The sequence below is a fragment of the Falco biarmicus genome, chromosome 6 (assembly GCF_023638135.1).
Source record: "Falco biarmicus isolate bFalBia1 chromosome 6, bFalBia1.pri, whole genome shotgun sequence".
Taxonomy (NCBI): Eukaryota; Metazoa; Chordata; class Aves; order Falconiformes; family Falconidae; genus Falco; species Falco biarmicus.
In genome coordinates this window covers 75,724,747-75,745,168 of record NC_079293.1, presented here as the reverse complement: position 1 = coordinate 75,745,168, position 20,422 = coordinate 75,724,747, and the positions used below count along the sequence as shown (strand labels likewise).

Below are 20,422 nucleotides of genomic sequence, written 5' to 3'. Positions count from 1 at the left end.
TTAATATTTTATGTAAGATTAATCTGTAGGCACTCAGGCGTGCTTATACTTAATAATGTACACAAGCACACAAACATGTAAATCCTGAAAAACAAAATAAACAGTACTTCTGCACTGTTGTCACAGTATTTCTGCACTGTTGTCACCAGTTTATTATGATGTTTCTTTCCATAAGTGCATTATATTTATGGATTAATATCTTGAAGAAAGGGATTACCTTATCTTGAATGAACGTAAAATACCCATCATATTGCAGCTGTTATGATTAACAAATAAGAAATGACCATGCAGAGTGTAAGGGTGTGTGTATCTATACAAAATTAGAGACCTGCATTAAAAAAAATGTTTGTACTTAAAGTGTAAAAATCATTCATTGATGTCAACAGATATTTGTCTTTCTCATGCCTAATGAAGCAATAACATTACTTATGAGAAGCATAAAATATGTAAGAATACGGATTTTGTCAATGAAAAGATGCACGAATATTTAACTCTGAGTGCATCAGAGAGACTTACATTTCAGCAGGTGCCCAAGCACATAACTAAATCAGAATAAATCATTGCACTCCAGCCACCCTATTGTCCTCTTCATCTATACAAAGAGAAACCTACAATCAAAACAGACCAAGCTTTTTTCACATCATGTGTTATTGGGATTTTCATTGTGTTGACAAGACTGTTGAGTTAGAGTATGGCTCTGTTGTTCTTGCTGCTGTCATCTACACAACCCATCATCAGCTTGTGTTGGCATTTTGTACTGACTTGTGCTATTTGATGGGGAGACAGAAATAAGGAAGAGGAAACACTCTCTCCATGTTTGCTGTAACTACCTTTCTCAGTATCACATGGCCTAACTTTTGTTCATTCTAGGCTTGGGAAACAAAGCAAAAGCACAGTTCACACAAAGGAGTATGTTGTGATGAGCATGAAGCAGTCAGAGGGAAAAGGATTGGGTCCCAAAAGTAAGCTAGCAAAAATGAAAATAGTCTTTCATTATACCTCTCCTTCAGACCACTTGACAATAATCATAGAATAGAAAAGGTTGATAGAATAGTTTGGGTTGGAAGGGACCTTTAAAGGTCATCTGGTCCAACCCCCTGCAATGAGCAGGGACACCTTCAGCTAGATGAGGTTATATATAACCTCCTGAGGTGACTTGGTGGCTGGGGCAATACAGTATACAGCAGCATTGGGTCCTGGGTCTTTCGCCCAAGTGTGGTCTGCTGCACAAAGTATATCTCTTCCTCACCCATCTTTTTCCTTTTGAACAATCATATTTGTTGAAACCAACATGAAGGTAACAGATCAGAGGGTAGGACTCTGTCATGAAGAAAGAAGCAATTGAATAGAGTTGAATGAAAGAGAAGCCCTGAAGAAGGGTTTGTGTGCCTCAAATCTTCCCTTCTTTCTTTCCCTTTTTTTTTTTTTTCCCCTAATCTATCAGTTGCACTATAAAAGATTTTTCGCCTTTGTCTAAATCTTGCTTGCTTGTGTCTTTAGACCTCTGTGGCTGTAAGAGTGCAACAATCACCATTTACAGTCATCTCTAACACAGTACCTTATGGCAACAGATGATGTCAGGCCAGACCACGTAATCACTTCCCTGTGGGTATAAACAGTTGTCCTAAAAACAGTCTTTTTAATATTCACAGGCCCATTTCATGTGGTACTCGAAGCACAAAATTGCTGAGGCAATCTGCTGGATGATCCAGCCAGCTATCTCCCCTTCTGCCTGCTCTCCTTTTCTTTCTCCTAGCCTTGCAGTAGGACCAGTGGTGTGGGTAACCAGCCAGGGAGCAATGGCCACAGTTTTTCCATCTTTATGTGCACTGGTGGGCACATTACTTTGCAGTGGCTATGTGTGTGGCTCTTCATCTGATGAGCTGATGGGGTCTTATGTACCAGAAGCTAGTCTGTAAAGATCGCTAAAACAAGTAAAAGCTGCTAAGAGGAGTAGAGATCTCCAGGCTGGACTGCTAGACTCATGAAAGGCATTATTTCCATTCTATTTTTGAGGGTATTTTGTCCTGCTTGTTCAGCTGGTATCTGTTAGCATCCCACCTCTCAAACACCCTGTTTCGACAAGGCTGGCTTGGCAATTGAGCAAGGACTGGCATTTCCAACAGCACCTACAGTAGTGTTGGGTGGACAGGAAAGAAAAGATCATTGTTGCCACTGTTGTTTAGCGCAACTTAAAACATACCTTGCCCTCTCCCCATTGAGATGCACTTCTTCACAAATCATTTGTCTGCTCCAATGCATGATCAGAACACTGGGGAAGGAACACACTAAAAAGTGTGTGTTTGGCAAGAAACCTAACCCTTCATCTTCCAGTGTGGTTGCATTTACCCTTTCCTTTCTCTTCCCAGCAGCCCTCCCTTTGCTTACTGTCATGCCTTTTTCTGTTTACCACCTGGTGTAAAGGCCAGGACTTCATCCATCTCTTCTTCAAGGTGGTGTTTATGGTAAGAGAGCCGTGCCTTCAAAACTGCACACAGTTTGTGACAAAGACATAGCTTCATCTAGAAAGCACCACACCGCTCTCTGTTGCTGTGTCAATGAATAATTAATATGGTGAAGTAATTATATGCAACAGATTTTACCTTCTTGTAATTTGCAACTTGTTCTCCATGATTCTGGAAAGCAAATTACTTAGGCTTGTTGTTTTCTTTTACTTTTAACCCATACCTGGTTTACCTAGAATTGCTTTCTTTAAGATCAGGTTGCATAGGCGTGATGTTTTAAAATATTGTAGAGGGTAAACAGTCTTCTATTTGATAGTAATGAGAAGTGTTCCAGTAAATTCTGGTTAGGGTAGGAGCAGCTGCAGGGTAACAGGTTTTTGGATTAAAGGAACAATTATTTATCTGGCATAAATGGTGCACATACTGGCTTAACCTGGCAAGAAGATACACTTTAATATGACACTGATTTCTGTACAGTCTCACTCATTATAAAATTTACAGACTTATTGAAGTAAATAAATATGTACACATTGCTACTGTTTTCTCGAGACGTGTGTATGTACACGTGTGCATATGTACTGCGTGGCAGAAGATGCCAAACAAACAAATCTACTCAGTGCTAACACTCTTCACAAATGTACCTGACAGACCAGAAGTTTGAAAATGTTGATTGAAAATATTTATAGGTTTCTTCACAGCCTTGCCTCAGATATGAAGAAAAAAAACCCATCACCAAACAAACAACAAACCCAAACACCAAAACAACAAAAAACCAAGAACATTTTAGGCATGTGGCACCAGACTTCTGCATTTGAGCATATGAGCTCATGAACTGTAGCTTTGAGCTGTGCAAAAATGTGCATAAGTGCCCTTGATGTGTATATACGTTTGGCGATGCACGGTTTGCCTCTATATTCTGTCTGAGATGTGGACACTAATAACTATCCTGTAACATAATTAGAAAAGGAATAAAATACCCTGCTGTACTGAGTCAGGATCTCACCCATCTGGGATTTATACCAAGAGATGTTATTTTCTGGTGTTGCTGTCAGCACAAATGTTTAAATATACCTTCAAGAGCTGAAATATTTGGAAAGAAATTCTGTTTGCCTTATGCAAGCAAGCAATAGTCTGCCTTTAAGTTTCGTCCTTCAGTTATATTCCTCTGTCTCTGCTAAAACTGGAACACACATAGTCACCTTAATTTTAAGAAGGTTTACATGTGGAAGAAAATAAAGGTGTTAAGATCTTGCCTAAAGTGAACTATTGTTTTCTATTCCATTCTATTCTGTTCCATTCCATTCCATTCTATTCTATTCACACTACAGAATTTAGATTGCAAACTAAAATTTTTAAGCATAATGAAGTGAGCTCTTGCAGTGCAAAAAAGATGGGGTTTTGTGCAAAAAAATAAGGTGCTTGCAGGAAAGAAGAAATTCTGGTAGCCTAAAAAATACAGTATCTTTCTTTTAAGCTTGAATGATGAGCACAGTTTCATTCTGCTCTAAGAAGGTCTTTGTATCATCATCCTCACATAAATCATCTGAACTCCTTCTAGTAGTAGTGCATTGAATTCTATGATATTTATATCACTGTCATATGCAGCTCATTCTTTTTTCTCATATATCCCTCAGGGAAGAATTGTGCATGCAGTGGTAAGATTTATTTCTTCCACAGAGATTTTTATTGTAGTCAGGTTGGAGAAGGCAGGTCAAGGAAAAGTGTTTTGCACTTGGTGATTAAATATGTGTTAGTCCTCAGGATGTTTGGTTGGCTGTTTTTTTGCCCTGGGAGTTTGTTCTATCCTCTTGGATCAGTTGCAGAGAAAGTTTTCTCTCTTGCTCTCTCTCATATTAACTTTAAGTTAAAAGCTCGATTTTGCCTGAGGAGGTATTGATCACAGGCTTCATTGAAAGATTTGGTCATCATTCAGCAGTTTTAGACCCAGGCCAAGTAATCGCCATTTTCAATAAATAATTCTAGAACTAACCTGAGATAAACTGATGTAGCTCAATAGATTTCAATCATTCATATCAGCTGAGGATTTGACCTAACTTTAGAAGGAGTATACGAGGGTTCAAAGGTGTGGAAAGCCGTTCTAGCTGCAAATCTCTGCAAACCTATAGTGCCGGTGCATCTTTGTAATCCTAAACACTGCTATGAGAGTTAAAATGAACATTTCTTGGCAGGGCCAACATCCTACATTTTTCCCCAACTGCATTTTTAAAATTGTGAATGATACCTGAATCCGATTCAATCTTATGTTGTTAATCATAGTCAGTACAAGAGTCTTGCAATGATATTATGTAATTTCTGCTGAGCATAAAATCAAATTATATCAAAGAGCCATAATGATCTAATTTGACTATAAAGCTTATGAGATCTAATAACTCACTTTTCCCAGGCTGAAATTTTGATGCATTCATCTTCTCAAAGCAACAATGTGATACAATGTAAAAAAAAAAACAAAAAAAAAACAACAAACAACACACCCCTAAAAAAGCCCCAAACCCTAACAAAAACAATAACAAAACCAGCCCCAAGTGAACAACAGAATTTTTCTTCATGACTGAGCTTGTCAAAACAAGAGGTTTTCCCCAGCCTAAATCATCTGTTGTTTTGTAGGTGGCACCTGTGTTGTTAACCCCACCGACCTGTTCTGCTCTGTTCCTGGCCGCTTATCCCTACTCAGCTCCACTTCCAAGTACAAAGTGACCATTGCAGAGGTGAAGAGGCGCCTTTCACCACCAGAATGCCTCAATGCTTCCCTCTTAGGAGGTATTTTGAGAAGGTAAGTTGAAGGTGAGAATAACAAGTCCTAGAAAGTGCTGTAATTTCGGTAATTGGGTTTTCTACAAATAGGTTTTGTTCCCTTTCCTTACTTGGATAGGTGGTCACCATGTGGGAAAACAGGAGATGGACTGGGGGTGAAAACTATTTCTAGGGAAATTTTCAATAAATACAAAAAATGAAGACTGTGTTGATGTTTTTCACAGAAGGTTTGCATTTTTCAGTGAACTCATTCATTTTTTTTACCCTGTCAGTTCATTTATTCATCGGAGACTGATAGGTGTTGCTTTGCTTTGTTTTGAATGTTTTTTTTTAAAAAAAAACAAACAAACAAAAACCCAACCAAAACAGGAAAAGCCCTTAATGTGCAGAAAATTTCACCAGAGCTACAAATCTTACTTCTTCTTGAGAAACTATTTAAAAGTAAATTGTTTTACCGAATGTATTTACAGCCCTCGCTCAATAGAAAACTAAACCATGGAGCGCAGGGATGCCTTTTTCTTCCTTTCTCCTCCGCATGCCTTTTGAGTACAGAAAAGACAGAATATGCTGATTTTATTGCTCTCCTTATCCTATGAGATACTGGAGGGAAGTAATTAGGTACAGTTTTGCCTCTGACCCTTCACAGACCAGAGCAGCCACCTCCAGAGAGCCACAGCAGAAAGGAGGGAAGAGGCAGTCTGTGTCCCACCTTGCAAGTGGAGAACAAGGAGGCGGCTGTAATTCAGCCAGGCATATGTAAGTCGCAATGTCCCTGAGGCATCAGCTTAGATGGCACAAGCTACTTGAATGCCCTTTGATCAAAACTAGCTGGAAAGTCATGGGCTATTGCATTGCTGTCACTGAAGGCCACACTGATCCTCCTGCTTATACTGAAAGTCGTTTTAACCAGCTTGCGATATTCTAAGTTATGTAGTACTCCAAGAGCTGTCTCGAGCCATCTTGCAGAGTACTGACTACAGATCATCAAATCTTAAAATTGTTTCAGGGGCATGAGCCCCATTTAACTACCTCTATAGGCACTGACATCCAAAATCTACATCCCCCCAAATTTTCTTCCATTATTGCTTCACCCTGCAGAGGCCTTCAGCTAATAGTCAGAGGAATATATGCTTTAAATACTTATACCACAGACTTCAACACTAGTGCAAGCTATGAAGAATGCAAGGGCATCAGCCCGATCACAGAGGCCAATTTCTTTCTTCTGTTAAAATGCTAGAATAATCCCCATCGATTTTTGGCCCAGACCAAGTATCACTCTTTCAAATCAACCCTGGGCACGGTTCAGGAGTTAGCAAAAGCCAGGGACTGGTCCCAGCCAGCAGCCTGGCTACGCTAATTCTGCTTTACAAAGCAGAGAGTGTAAATGAATAGATTTGGTCAGGCTATACCTGTTGGTGTGGCAACTAGAGAAAAGACTCAAATGTTCTGTAGTTGACCAGCAGAGATGTAGCAAAACTAAATCCCATTCACGGTTTGCCAGAGCCCTGGCAGGGTGGGTTTTGCACCCTGTCAGCAGTCACTGTCTAGGTGTTTTCCCAACTAGATTTTCTTCAGAATAAAGTGTTCTCAGAAGCCATTTCCTGATGTACAACATGGCCAAAGTTGTGGTATCTCTCACTGTGTAAAACCGGTTATCCAAATGGTGGTATTCCAAGTTTGATTCCTTCCTCGGCCTGAAGGAACTTGAACCTGCACCTCAGAACACCCAGTTAAGCATGCTTAATAGTCATAATAGCTTAATAATTCTAAGATGAGAGCTCCTCAACCTCCATTGGGGTTAATTAAATATTTGTTGAACAAAAGCAAATGTGTAATTGTAGTGATGGCTTTATCACTTAATGACCAGGTCATTCATTTGAGATGGGAGAGATCTGGGTTGCAGTCACTGTTTGATGTTTAAGCATTTTAACACCAGTAATTCCCTGCCAGCTGGCTGCTGCATGTGCCTAAAGGACACAGGTTAAAATTCCCTCAGGCTGAGGAAGAAATTGAACCTGCATCTTCTGTGTAAGTGGGCATGTCTCAGATATTTCAAACGCTGAGACACTGCAGAAAAGCAGGTGTGGGATGCACCAGGAACCATTTTCTGAGAGCAAAGTAATGTAGGCATTTGGGATAGGGGCGTGGGTAACCAGCAATGGCTGGGATTTTGGCTTCAGCATTTCCTATTGCCTTATCCTTCTTCCTTGCAAGTACTGGGCTTCGTAGCCTACATTTCTAAGTACCCAGGTCTCCACATAAATCATAGAGGGATCGCTAGAGCTGAGTTCCATGTAGACATCTACATTTGAGTAGCTACCGGGCTTCCTCCTATAGCCAGGTGGGATAGATGGCTAAAGCCCTTTCTTTCTAGATATCTGTTTAATTGTGCTAGAAGTGCATGTTTCTCTCTTGATTGTCTTTGGAGCTTGGGGTGGTTAAATCAGATATAAGCGACTGCACTGTTAGTATTTATATTCAGTCATTGCAATCCCAGGCTCTGTGCCCAATTCAGGACCACAGGTTCCACTAGGTGGAAAGCTGTCTGAGGATCTGATGCCCCTGTGAAGGCATTGTAATGTCTAACATTGTCAAAGGACCAACATGAAAGACTTGTACAAGGCGAGCAGGATGTTCAGAGTACAGCTCTGCAAGATTTTCCATTGTTGACATTAGTGCAGGCATTACCCCACACATTTGTCACTAACCTGTATACAATTTCTAGGCATCGATTAACATGGGGAAAAAGTGCAGAATAAAGACAAGTTTCTCTCTCCTACTGTTCTCTCACAATAGAGCAAAATCCAAGAATGGAGGACGCTGCTTGCGAGAAAAATTAGACAGACTGGGACTGAATTTGCCTGCAGGAAGAAGAAAAGCAGCAAATGTCACACTCTTGACTTCTTTGGTAGAAGGTAGGGTTTATAATATTGCAATATAATATAAACATAATTAAAATGTTTCCTTGTATGCAACACTTTTTGGCCAGTGTTAAATATCATAACCTGTATTTTGTACAAAGAGGAGAACTGGTGTGCCTAAAGCCACAGACAGAATGAGTGGCAAAATGGAAGTTCACTCTGAGACGTCTTGGCTCCCAGCAAGTGATTTGGTCCTGAAGTTTCCTCAGCATTGATCTGTGTTTTTTTGTGCTGGGATCTGACTTACAAATCGATGATCCAAGTGTTCTTGTGAGTGAGATGAATGTCTTATACCAACTCTACAAGTAGGTTTGTTTATCCTCCTTTTTTAAAAAACTTGTGAATTTCCTGGAGCTGATCCAAAAATGTGATTTATTTTTTTTCTCCCATAAGAAGGCATAATATTTAGACAAGCCTTTTCCCCCCACACATAAATGAATGAAATCTGTTTTCAGATAAACTCTAGAGAGGCCCAGGAGATACTTTCTTGGCCTTTATTTGTTGTTTAAATATCATTCACCAAATACTGCGAGGCTCTTCAAACCTTCAGCAGGGAGATGCAGGTTCAAACCCCTCAGGCAAAGGGAAGAAACTCTACCTGAATCTCTTCTATTCTGGGTGAATCCACTAAGTACTCAGTTTGTTGTCTAGCTGCAAGTAGCAGCTCTGGGAATTTCAGATCCCTCCTCCTTGATGTTGAGAGCACTCAGCTCATCCTAAAGGTCAACACTTCTAGGATCATAACCTGAAAGGTCCATACAGATCTAGCCAAGTAGGCTGAGTTCTCAGCACATATTACCACAGAATCACAGAATTATGGAAAGGTTGAGGCTGGAAGGGACCTCTGCCCATCCTCTAGTTCAATCCTCCTGCTCAAAGCAGGGTCAATTAGGAGAGGTTGCTCAGGGCCTTGTCTACTGAGGTTTCTATTGTCTCAATGGATGGAGACTCCACAAGGCAATGGAGTGCTGAATCCACAACAACAGAGGTTTTTCAGCATCTAGGAGGAGGGGCAAAGGTTCTCAGGGGCCACCGAACACACAGAACTACAGTGGGGCTGCTCTGAAATACAGGTGTGTCCTTATCACACCTGCTTGTAATAAAGAGAAAGCTGTAATGGAGTTACAGTCTTGGAAAAAATACCAGTTTATGGCGCAAAGACTGTTCCTACCTTCACAGTCCTTCATACATCTCAGGGCTTAGCAGGGAAGAATAAACAGAGCTATATGGCCAGTTACTCATTCGTCACGAGAGACTGAGAGTGAGGAAGCCCTCTTTCAACTGCTAGCCTGGTACTGATGGTAAAGTACCTCTACTGTAAGTCAGAATTAGATTCCTCGTTCCCAGGGATGGAGCTGTTCTTGCCTCCCTGCCCTTTACTCAAAGCCAATATCAAACCTATTATCAAGCCCATGGTATTGCTTTTGTTCTTAGACTGCCTTACTTTGAGTCCTAAAGACATATACTGAGACTGAGCTCACTTTGACAGAGACCTATTTGCCTAGACATGCTAACGATGAATTTTTTTCCACTGGAATTTCTGGGAAATTCACCACCATGTGTGTTTAACGTTCCAACGGAAAACAAAATGAAGCTCATTTTCTGTCTGTGTGACAAATCCTTGGCCAAACTTGGCAGTGCTCCTTGAACTCTTTGTGGTATAAGCTTCCTCGCTTTGGACATGCAGATAATACTCCCAGGTGGTACTAACTCATAGCACGGTTTCCCCAAGGAACCCCATCCTTCATTGGCTCCTGCTGCTTTAAGAAGCAGAATACAAAGACACAGGTTTATTCTGGGTTTTAGAGGACATGAAGAAAATAATATCGGCTTTTTCTGTGTGACATCAATACAGAAATTGACATCATGATTTTTTGGTCTTATTAAAACCCTAAATATCAGGTGCACTGTGTGGACTTCTCATAAGGAGCCAGGATTGTGTCATTTTTGATTACTTCAAATGGTTCTAAGTTTATTATTACTAAAAATGTTCACAGTCTTCAATGTATCGAGGCCTTTAATTAATCTCTGTAAGGCAGGAATATGCTCAACCTCTGGAATATCTGTTTAAGCTACAAAAAGACAAAATTAGTTGTACCATGATTAGGTATATTGACCAAAGCCATCTCAAAAGTCTCTGGCATGACTAATACTTCTCTTTCTCTAAAACAGACTAAAATAATTGAGTTTGGGGGAGTACTGCTAAGTCCAGCAGAGGAACTGCAATGAATTTCTAGGCTGCATGGACATGTAAACTTCCAGACTTCATGAAAATTATTCTGTTGCCCCTTGTTTTCTACAAACTTACTTAATGTGGGGTTCAGCATGGCTGCTGAGTGTTTACTATTATTCTTGTTTTGGTCAGGTTGCATCTTTAGTGTCTAGGTAGGGACTTCTAGGACCCGAAGTAGGGATTCTTTGAACAGCTCATCTCTCTTTACGTTGCCATCCACATAAATCGGCACAGTGGGTGGAAAGACAGACTGGGAGAATGAACTCGGCGTGGCAGGACTCTCCCCAGCGGTACGGGACAGATCTTCGCGCAAACCCGTAGGTGAGGGATGCCCTCTAGTGCCTAGATTAGATGAAGGGAAAGGTCATTTTTCTTACCAGTTCTAAAAGGAAAATTCCTATATTTTAGCTGATACAATAAAGGCTCCTCCATTAAATGCTAGCATTGCCAAGGCTAAGCCTTACTGCTGGCTCAAAGGAGTCAAAAGCTTCACAAGTGGGAGCAAGAAATGATTTGGGGAGAGATGTCCACTTCTGTTTGGACAGGTCACTTATAAGGTAGAGATATAGCATGAATGTAATTGCAGATGCAGGTAAAATCAATGCATGAATTATTTTAAAACCACCAAACTTTTTTACAAAAAAAACCCCCAAATCCAACCATAAAAAGCACTTATAAAAAAGTCTGGAGTTTGTTTTTCTGTCAAACCTAATTAAGACACTAAATTTCCAGGACACAGAATTGATGGCATTCATCATTTGGGGACCAAAACTCTTGAGAAAAATAGGTCAGCTGTTATTTTTTCACCGTGCTATCAACTGTCACACTTCTCCCCCACCAACCTTTGTTTAAATGTCTTTCCATTTGTTCCTCCTCCCTTCTCACCCTACAAATAGAAAAAACTTTCCCTCCACCTCCAGCCTGTCCCTCCTCCCCCTGGGTAGCATTTCTGCTGGGTAGAGCATCCGGAGGAGGAGAGAGTAGGAGATTCAGACGCTGAGTGTCCCTCTCCTGGGATGCAACTTCTGCCTTCACTCTGATAGGAGCATCTCTCACTCTTGCTAGACCCAGGAGACATACATGCTGCTCCATGCACCTGCCCACAGAAACCTGTCAAGGTACGCGGCTGGTCTCTCCGCTGAGGCTTTCCAGAGTTGTCGCTGCCAATTCAGTTTCAGCAACTGTCCTTTTCCATCAGGCAAAGCTTTCTGGTCAATTGTCAAATTATATAGGAAAGGCAGCACTGCCTATAGCTGCAAAGCCATGTGCTGGGTTTGAGGAGAAAGGATCAAGACGCATACTTTGTCTCTGCGGAAGGAAAGAGCTGGGGATATTGCACATAGAGATATTCGATTTAGATTGAAACAAGGCAATCGGTTATAAAAGCCAGGGATTTTAGGCATTTCTTACTTTACTATGAATCCCCCCGATGTAAATAATAACTGGGCAGAAGGCAGAAAATCTAAGGTAAAAGAGGTCGGTTCGTTCACATTTCCCACGTTTCCACATTCTCCCTTAAAATCAATGTTTGTCCAAATTATGATGTAGAAAAAGAAAGACCATCTTTTACAACATTTTGTGCAAACTACTTTCCCCACCAAGCAGACTTACTTCCTATGTACAGCAATATGAGGGACCTCTATTCACAGAGTTTAACAAAAAATAATATGTACAGAAGTGTATCACAATCCACTCCTAAACACCAAATCATCATTTGGTCTGGCTTAAATATTCTATCTTAGCTCAACAATGAGATATCACAAATCATGTTCTGCAGAGTGTTTTCATGTCCAGGTTTGTATTTTTATTCAGAACTTGATGTTATAATTTAGAATTCCTACTCTGTATGTCATATGGAAGTGTGTGCTTATGTGAATAAATACGCATAGTGCTAATGTGCATTCGTAGCGTACATCAGCTTTCCATTTCCAGTAAAAATATGTTTTAAAAATATATTTTAAACATTTTTTATTTATTATCTCACAAAACACAGTAGGTACATTTCTATCTACATTTTTAGCTATCTATAGCCACAAGCAGATAAGTAATTTTGTTTCTTTTTGCTCATGATTTTACCTCTTCATATCCCATTAACATTCAATCACAATAATAATCCTAGCTCCAGGTAAAGTGGGCATGTTTTATATTTTTATATAATTTTCTCAGATCATCAAAACATTTTAGTGTAATTTCTTCAACTCTAGTAAATAATATACACCATCTTTGTAGAGATAAGTTTGAATGACAATTCATCTTTTCATTCCCTTTTTTTCTTTTACATTGAGTGAACACAAATTCCAGTCAGTTTGTTGTTGACCATGTTAAATAAATGCCTACATTTCATCACATAAAGTTTTGCTTTTCCAATGGCTAAATGTTTAAATTATTTGGTGATTATAGGCCTTATATTGCTACTTGGGTCTGACTGGAAGCAGGACAGAGCTGTATGGACAATGGTAGTTCCACCTGATGACAGCTTCATCTTCTTTCCATGCTGGCATGAAAACAAACCTATCAAGTGTTTTAATGGAGTTTTGTTGAAAAGCAAACCCTGGTGCTCTTCTACAATTGATTTACTCTTTAAGTCTTTATTTAAGGAAAAGTAAAGGTGTAGCTGAAGTAGAAATTTTGAAGCGGCTCTACAGAAAATTTAGAAGCTATGGCTTAAATTTGTACTCTTTCTCATCCATGAGGAAGTCTGAGATAGATGTTTTAAATACAAAACTGGCAGTCAGCTATATGACTGTTCATTCTGCCTCACTGTTAAAATACCACTGAAATCCATTTTAATTTCACCAAAAAATTCTTTTACTTTTCTGGAAGCTGTAAACTAAGTGGAAACCATTTCTCCTTTCAACTCAGAGATAGTGGTTACTTGTTAACTTCTTACTGGTTTTAGGCATATGGGAAATCATGTTTAAAAAATCCAAATAAATCCAAATGTTTTTGAGTATAATCTTTATTTTTTTTTCTGTAAAATTGGTTACAGCTGCGAAAGTTGTTGTTGATTGGCGTCAGCAAACAAATTCTTTGGGAGCAGTGCATGTATTTTAGTAGTACTTGAATCCGATTAGTTCAGATGAACACAAAACAAAGTACTGGCTCGTGGAAACAGAAGGTATTTTTCTGCTAAAAACTCCAATGATAGAAGGGGAGACAATAAACTGAAAAAGTGGAGAATAGAGTCTGGAATAGAGGTCGGTGCATGCTGTTCTTTGTGCCTCACATTGCCCCTGGCACAGGACCACTACTCCTGTGGAAGTTTCCATCTTCCTTGGCTTGGCCAGGTCTGTGCAGAGCAGACCCAGTCCTGCTGTGTACGGGATTTGTCACACCATCTCTATCACAGTTGTGTCTGTCCTCTCATGTCACATTGTAGTCAATAGGGAGAAATCAGCACTTCTGGGTGATTAACGATTAAATTAAATTAAATTAATAATTAAAAATTTGATTATGTTGCTCAGAAAAGCTGTGGAATCTCCAAGGTCGGAAATGTTAAAGACTAGGCTCGCAAAGGCCATGAATAACCTAATCTAAGGCCATGCTTTCAGCAGCAGGTGATCTCCTGAGCTCACTTCTAACCCGTACTTTTCTGTAATTCCTCTGATCAGCTTTTGCCTTCTACTTTAGTATAGGATGACACATGCTTCAAGTGCTAATTTGTCTCCACTGACTTGAAAGTATTAGGTCAGACATCAATACTGACATTTAATGAGATTAATTCCACTTGCACATGTCTCAAAGGGAAGTGTGACAGTACCTGCATCCTTCCTAATTGTTCACCTGGAGCATCAGCCTAGTCTCCAAAGAGCCAGGGTCCAATGCCACTTCTCGTAGCGACAAGCAAATACACAACTGAAAAAAAGAAAAATAAAATAAAAACCCCACAGTATCTTAACCCCAAAACTGTTCTGGAGACATCTCTGTTAGTGCCTCATGCAGATGTGCTTCAACATACACTTCTGGTAGCTGACCTATTTCTACTTTCTACAGTGAGAGGAGAGCAAGTGTCATCTGGAAGTGCCTATTTCTCACCAGGGAAAAACTAACTTAGGCACAGATGTTCACACCCCAGGCAGCTGTGTTTGATCAGATAAATCCCACACCAAGGTTGTCAGAGTCACAGCACGCAGGCCAGAGTGTTCAGTAAACCCTAAAACGAAATTCTGGGTTCTCTAAGCTAGTGGAGGGGGGCAGGTTCTTCCAGAGGCATTTGGCACCAGCATGGAGTTGGGTTATAGTGTCCAGTCTCCATGGTGCGGTAGGGAGATACTCAGTGCCTGCCGCTGTCACAGTCTTCTCACAAAGGCTAGTCAAGCAACGTATTCCCTTTGCCTTGTTTTCACCACCTATAAAACATCAATTGTGATCTTCATTGTCATCCCTTTTCATTTCGTCTGGTCAATTTTGGTAGCGATATTTTTGGACACAGGATTGTTTCTCATGCCCTACTTTGGGGTCTACTCATCTTTAGCATGGGGCACTTGTATTGTGCCTGCTGGCTTAACCCTTAAGCAAATATGCTGAAATGTGTGTTACCCCTACAGCTCCCTCCTGGGGTAGAAGGCTATTCTTCATTTAGAGATAGAGAAGTGAAACACCAAAGTCTGAATCTCAGCTCTTCAGAGTTATATATTCCTACCTTCTGTTAATTTTTGTGCCTTAAATATCAATGATGAAGCAGGCTTACAAAACTTGAGCAACTTCCCAGTACTCACGGGTGGCAAGGGAGGGAGCTAAACCCGAGTGTCTTCACTAGTATTTTCTCATGAGAGAAATACCCTTCCTTGCTTCTAGCTGGCACCATCTGATGACTAAGCATGAGCCCAACGGGGCTGAGATCTGTAACTGAGCTTGGGAATAAATGTCTACAAAAGTGATTTGCTATTGTTTGGGGTTTCTTTAAGAGCGGAAGAAATTCTGTAAGCATAACAATAACAACAATAATAATAATAATAACAATAACAATGACAACCACCACCACCACCCTAAAAACTGACTGACCCATTTTGTTTGACCGCAGGGGAAGCGTTACATTTGGCCAGAGATTTCGGCTACACCTGTGAAACAGAGTTCCCTGCCAAGGCAGTAGGAGAGCACATTGCCAGACAGCACATGGAACAGAAAGAGCAGACAGCGAGGAAAAAGATGATCCTAGCGACAAAGTAAGAAGGGAGGGGAAACTAAAAAAGAAATCTGTCTGTCACTTCTCCATTTTGGATCTGGGGGCTGGGGGAGGGAGGAGTGGGAGTATGGAGCTGAGACTGCGGTGACTGCTATCACAACAGTACTCACTGACAGCAAGCGAGAGCAAGCTTCTTTAGAGATGCTGTAAGAACCTTATTGACTACAACGAGATTTTTGTAGCTATGTTCTCATTGCCTGTGGCTAAGGGGGCACATATATCTCCTCAGGTGCTTTGGTTTAGGTGAGAGGAGGGGATATTACCTGGTAAGATCTATAGGACAGAGACTGGCTTTGCCTCCTGTTTGTGAGCAACAGATCTAAGCTTCTACTGAAGTGCTAGTTACTGTGGGATAATTATCATTAGTCTGCTGAGGGAGAGCTGGTTTGCAGAGGGACAGATCCACTCTGGATGGAAATTGCAAGAGTTTCCCTGAAGTCAAAGACACTGGAACAATGCAGACCAGCAGGGGAGCTTTGCTAAAGCCATTAAAGACACACAGACACCCGACTGCTCTAAACGAGCCACTCACCACCCTGGAGCAGTAACATTGTGTTAGGATAACGTTTCATCTAGGTTAATTAGCCTTGATGAGGGAGGAATTAGCCTTCATGAGCTATGGGAAACAGGAATAAATAGTCTGCATGGAACAATGTAAACCTACACTAGGTGTGTGATATGCCTGCATGGGGTAACCTTGAACTTGTTCATACTCTTCCTGTGATTACTGCAGTGTTACACAGTGAGGCTGCAGGAGAGCTGAGGCCAGAAACCTGAGCTGCCAAACCACCATCCCAGTGCTGGAAATGTCTGGAAATCATCCAGTCTGGGAAATACCCAACAGAGAGGAATGAGCCTGTAGTAGGGCAGAAGGCTGACCAGCAACAGGATTGCCCTTTGTATCCCAGCGTCCTTCTGCTTTGCCAGGATCCCTGGCCTTGGTGTCCCTTTTGTATCTAGAGCTCTTTGGCCTGCAGGTGACCCAGAGATGACACGTATTGAAACATCTCAGGCTTAGGAATCCTGTGAATACAGCCTGTGATCCTTCTTTGGGGTGATAAGCAGAGCACCATGTGGCTCAGGGGGCATTTGCTGGTAATGAAGGTGACGAAAGACCTCACACATCATGGTCTTAAGTCCCTTGTAGATTAAAAGGAATACTATAAGTGGAATATGGTTTTATTGTTACCTGTATCCACATTTGTTTTAAGGGCCTAAAGGCTTTCAGAAACATGAGAATAAACCAGCTGGCAAGAAGCATCTCCTGGCTGCAAGCTGTGTCTCCCCATCACTGCATAGCCCATTAACAATCTGCCCCCCTGACTCTGTAAGAGCTGATGGTCCTGCTGGGCAGCACAACCTAAGCAAGAGTTAAGGCTGCAGGTTGCCCCAGCTGGAGAATTTGTCCCATCGATAAAATCTTACTCAATGATAAAGATACAGAACTTCCCCCTTCTTTTCTGGCTCTAGCCTCCAAAGGTTGTCCCACTGAGGGACACACAAGGGTCTCACTACCCTTTCTCACCACTCCATACCTACTTTTTCACCACCACCGACTGAGATAGGGAGTTGTGGGCAAGCATTACTCCAAACCCCCATGAACTCTGGGCTTGTAGCCTGCTATCCTGCACTTGCAAGGAACAAAATTACTTTTCTTCCCCCTTCCATCACTTCAAAGCACCAGCAAACTGAGCAGAGAGGTCTGTCGCTAACACAAAGGCAGGCCGTACTCTACTGCAGCCCAAGTGCTTGTTGAGTGGGACAGATGGGTCAATGTGTGTGCTGCTACTGCCCTCTCCTGCCTGGAAGGAGAACAGTGACTCACAGACCAGTCCTGTCCAGGTACTACAGGAGACATGGGTCCAGGACATAGCTAACGTTAGCATGGTATTTCCCAGACATGCTTCCATATGTCTGATAGTAAGTACTCTAGGCATTTGCCAGGAGTTTCAATTATTCACTAGGCATATGTAAGCTCTAGGTTTGTCAATTTAGTAATGTCACCATTGCCCTGTCTCATGTGCTTGTGAGTTATGGCACCAGAAAAAGTGGTGCGTTGTTATGCTGCCACCAAAAACAACAGTGAGATTCCAGGATGGTAAAATAACTCCTGGCAAGCTTTGCCTACGGAAAGAACCGGAGTGCCATTGCCTCTGTGTGTTGCCACTGTCCACTGTGGGACAGAGCCAGAAGCCCTGAGAAAGTGTGCCTTTGGCAGAACTGAGGAGATCTTCCACACGTGGGGTCTTGAGGAAAAACTAGGGAAAAGAACAAAATTATTTCCAAGATTCCCAGGATACAGGTGAAATTCCATTCTGGAGTCAGACATCCAGCTTCAGTGGCTTGATTCAGTTGCCCAGACATAGGCACCTACTGCCATTTGGGATGAACTGGGTTATCCGGTTTGGTTACCAGCTGCTGCTCCAGAAGCACACAGGTCTCTTTGTGTTACTGTGTTGTTATGGATGAGTTGGGTACTACATATCTATGTGTGGGTAACCGAACAGAGCCTTTACTGTCTGCAGTGCAGCAGTGTCTAGCGTCCAGTAGGAGCTCCCAGTGTTATCAATGGCATCTATAGCTTGTGATCAAGCAATCCACCCACCCTGAGTGGAAGTAGTTCAGCTGCCATGCACAGAACAGTGGTCCATGGGCTAGTGAAGGCTAAAGACTGCTACTTCAGATGCCAGTAGCCCTCTTTAACACAGAGAGGTCACTGAGTTTCAGATGACACTGTCTTCATTGCCCTACCTCATCTGAGGATGTGTTGGTATTAACAGTGAATGAAATCAGGATCATTTTCTATCATGGAACAAACCACATTAATAGTGTCAAACTACATGACCTACCAAAACCTCTTGGAAATGCTCTCTCACATTCTCTAACTCAGAACCTGCCTAGGACAGTATAAGTTGGTGCAACAAGTTATTCCAACAATACGATGGTCTAAACAATGAAGAATCAGACTTGCCTCGTAATTATCATGGGAAGAAGAGATGATTGGGCTGTGTAGCCAGTATACAGCACTGCACACAAGTGATAGCAAGGGCAGGATGGGAGTGAAGCAAGTTTTGGTTAAGAGCTGAAAGAATAAGAAAGGGGTAAACAACGGGAGAAGAAGGTCTCCTATGACTCTCTTTCTCTCCACTTACCTCCTTCGACTTAGATGATTATCTGGGCACTCCAGAGGAAGATGCTTCAAAAAAAGGGTCTGAATTGTCATAGTTCTGGCCAAAGGGTGTTGGTACTGGCCTGTTAACCCTAGACTCTTTAGAAAGGCTTCAGGACATGTCTGTGCAATCCACACAGAAAAAAATAAAATTAAATTAAAAAGAAAAAGCTGGCACTTGGTTTTAGAGGGTCTTTAAGCATGTATTAGTTCACCTTGCAGAGGAGTGGGAGACTCTGAGTGACTTTACAACAGGGGATGGAACCTGATCATGTTGCAGCTAGGACAGATGCAGAACTGCTGAAGGCCATATCAATAATTCCACTTGATGGAGAGGCACACTGTCCTTTGGGAAAAATCACAAGAGTTTCACAGCACAAGGCCTTCTACATGTGACAGATATCCACACATTTATGTGGACCAAAACAGAATAGTGTGAACAACAATTTTATTGTGGCATTGCTTACAGCCAGTCCACAATAATCAACATGTGGCTCATGACTCTGGACTCATTTGCTAGTTTTCTGAAAAAGGAGCTCTGAGACTGGATGCACAGGACCTGCTGAGCATCTCTCTGATATCTGGTCTTTGAATATCTGGCAGCTCCACCTCACTTTGAATATATCAGACCCATGGGCACAAATTTGTCCCACTCTCGTACTCATCATGAGGCATTTGCTTTGGCCACTGCTAGGGATAGGGTCATGACTAGATGAGCTCTTGATCTGATCCAGTACAGAGTGTTTTATCTTTTCGTGGTCATATACTGGAACATCTGACCATCTATCACAAATCACTAGGTGCCTCCCTTGTAGGAATGACCAGGACTTCTTTTATTAACCTGTGGCCCCTAAGACAGCATAACCATCTTTCTTTGCTTTTTCAAAGTCACAGTCCAACTCGGCAAACAACTGCCAGCCCCTCCCCCTGACACTACCCCAGGTGATGTTTTATTGGTAGTGGAGGCTCTGAGATACCACTTTGCCTAGAAATCCCCTTGAAAAAAGTAGGTTATTGCTTTTTACAGGTTTTCATGTATAATAAAAAAGTTTTTTTCTTTTCTTTCAATCTGCCATCATTCAGTAAAGACTTTTGACATGTGGAGATGGAAGGGAACTTAATTGCACACTTGGTTCTGACACTTTCCTTTGTCAAAATATAAGAATTTTTAAGATGAACTTTTTCAACAGGTAGAAAGTAGAGGTTGGAGCAAGGAGAGAAGAGCAGTGCTGACAGGGCCAACTGGGGATAGCAGATTGTTTAGAAGCCAAAATGACTGACTGTTTTCAGTTGTTGAAAGGAACTGTTTTTCCTCTAAGGACCTTATTCATTAAAACTGTATGCTGCATTTACATACATTTCTGCTGAATACCTCTCTTTGCCTGAAAGGCTAAGATGATGCTGTCTTTTCAAGCAGTCAGTGTCTAGGTCCATGCAGATGACAAGCATTTACAGAAATAAGACTTGGATGAAGTCCAGCAGCACAGCAGGAAAGAGTTTTCTGCACCTCTTCTCCTCTCAGCTGAGAGAAAGCTATGGTGTCCAAAGTCTATGTCCACAGGTCACAGAATGGTGATATAATGAAGGGTACAACCAGGTTAATACAGTTTCCTTGCTTGTAACTTGGCAACGGAGGACCTTGTAAAGACCAAGAAGCTGAGTTTACCCACTTACTTT

The 20,422-nt window shown here is 41.5% G+C and overlaps 1 protein-coding gene across 1 annotated transcript in view; it reads left to right on the top strand.

Annotated features, from left to right (window-relative positions):
• TFAP2D (transcription factor AP-2 delta) overlaps positions 1-20,422 on the top strand; it is a 50,001-nt gene that overhangs the window by 11,264 nt on the left and 18,315 nt on the right. The window contains exons 3-5 of the mRNA XM_056343942.1: positions 5,091-5,256; positions 8,034-8,152; positions 15,415-15,556. Coding sequence (XP_056199917.1) covers positions 5,091-5,256; positions 8,034-8,152; positions 15,415-15,556 — 427 coding nt within the window. The remainder of the gene's footprint in view (positions 1-5,090; positions 5,257-8,033; positions 8,153-15,414; positions 15,557-20,422) is intronic.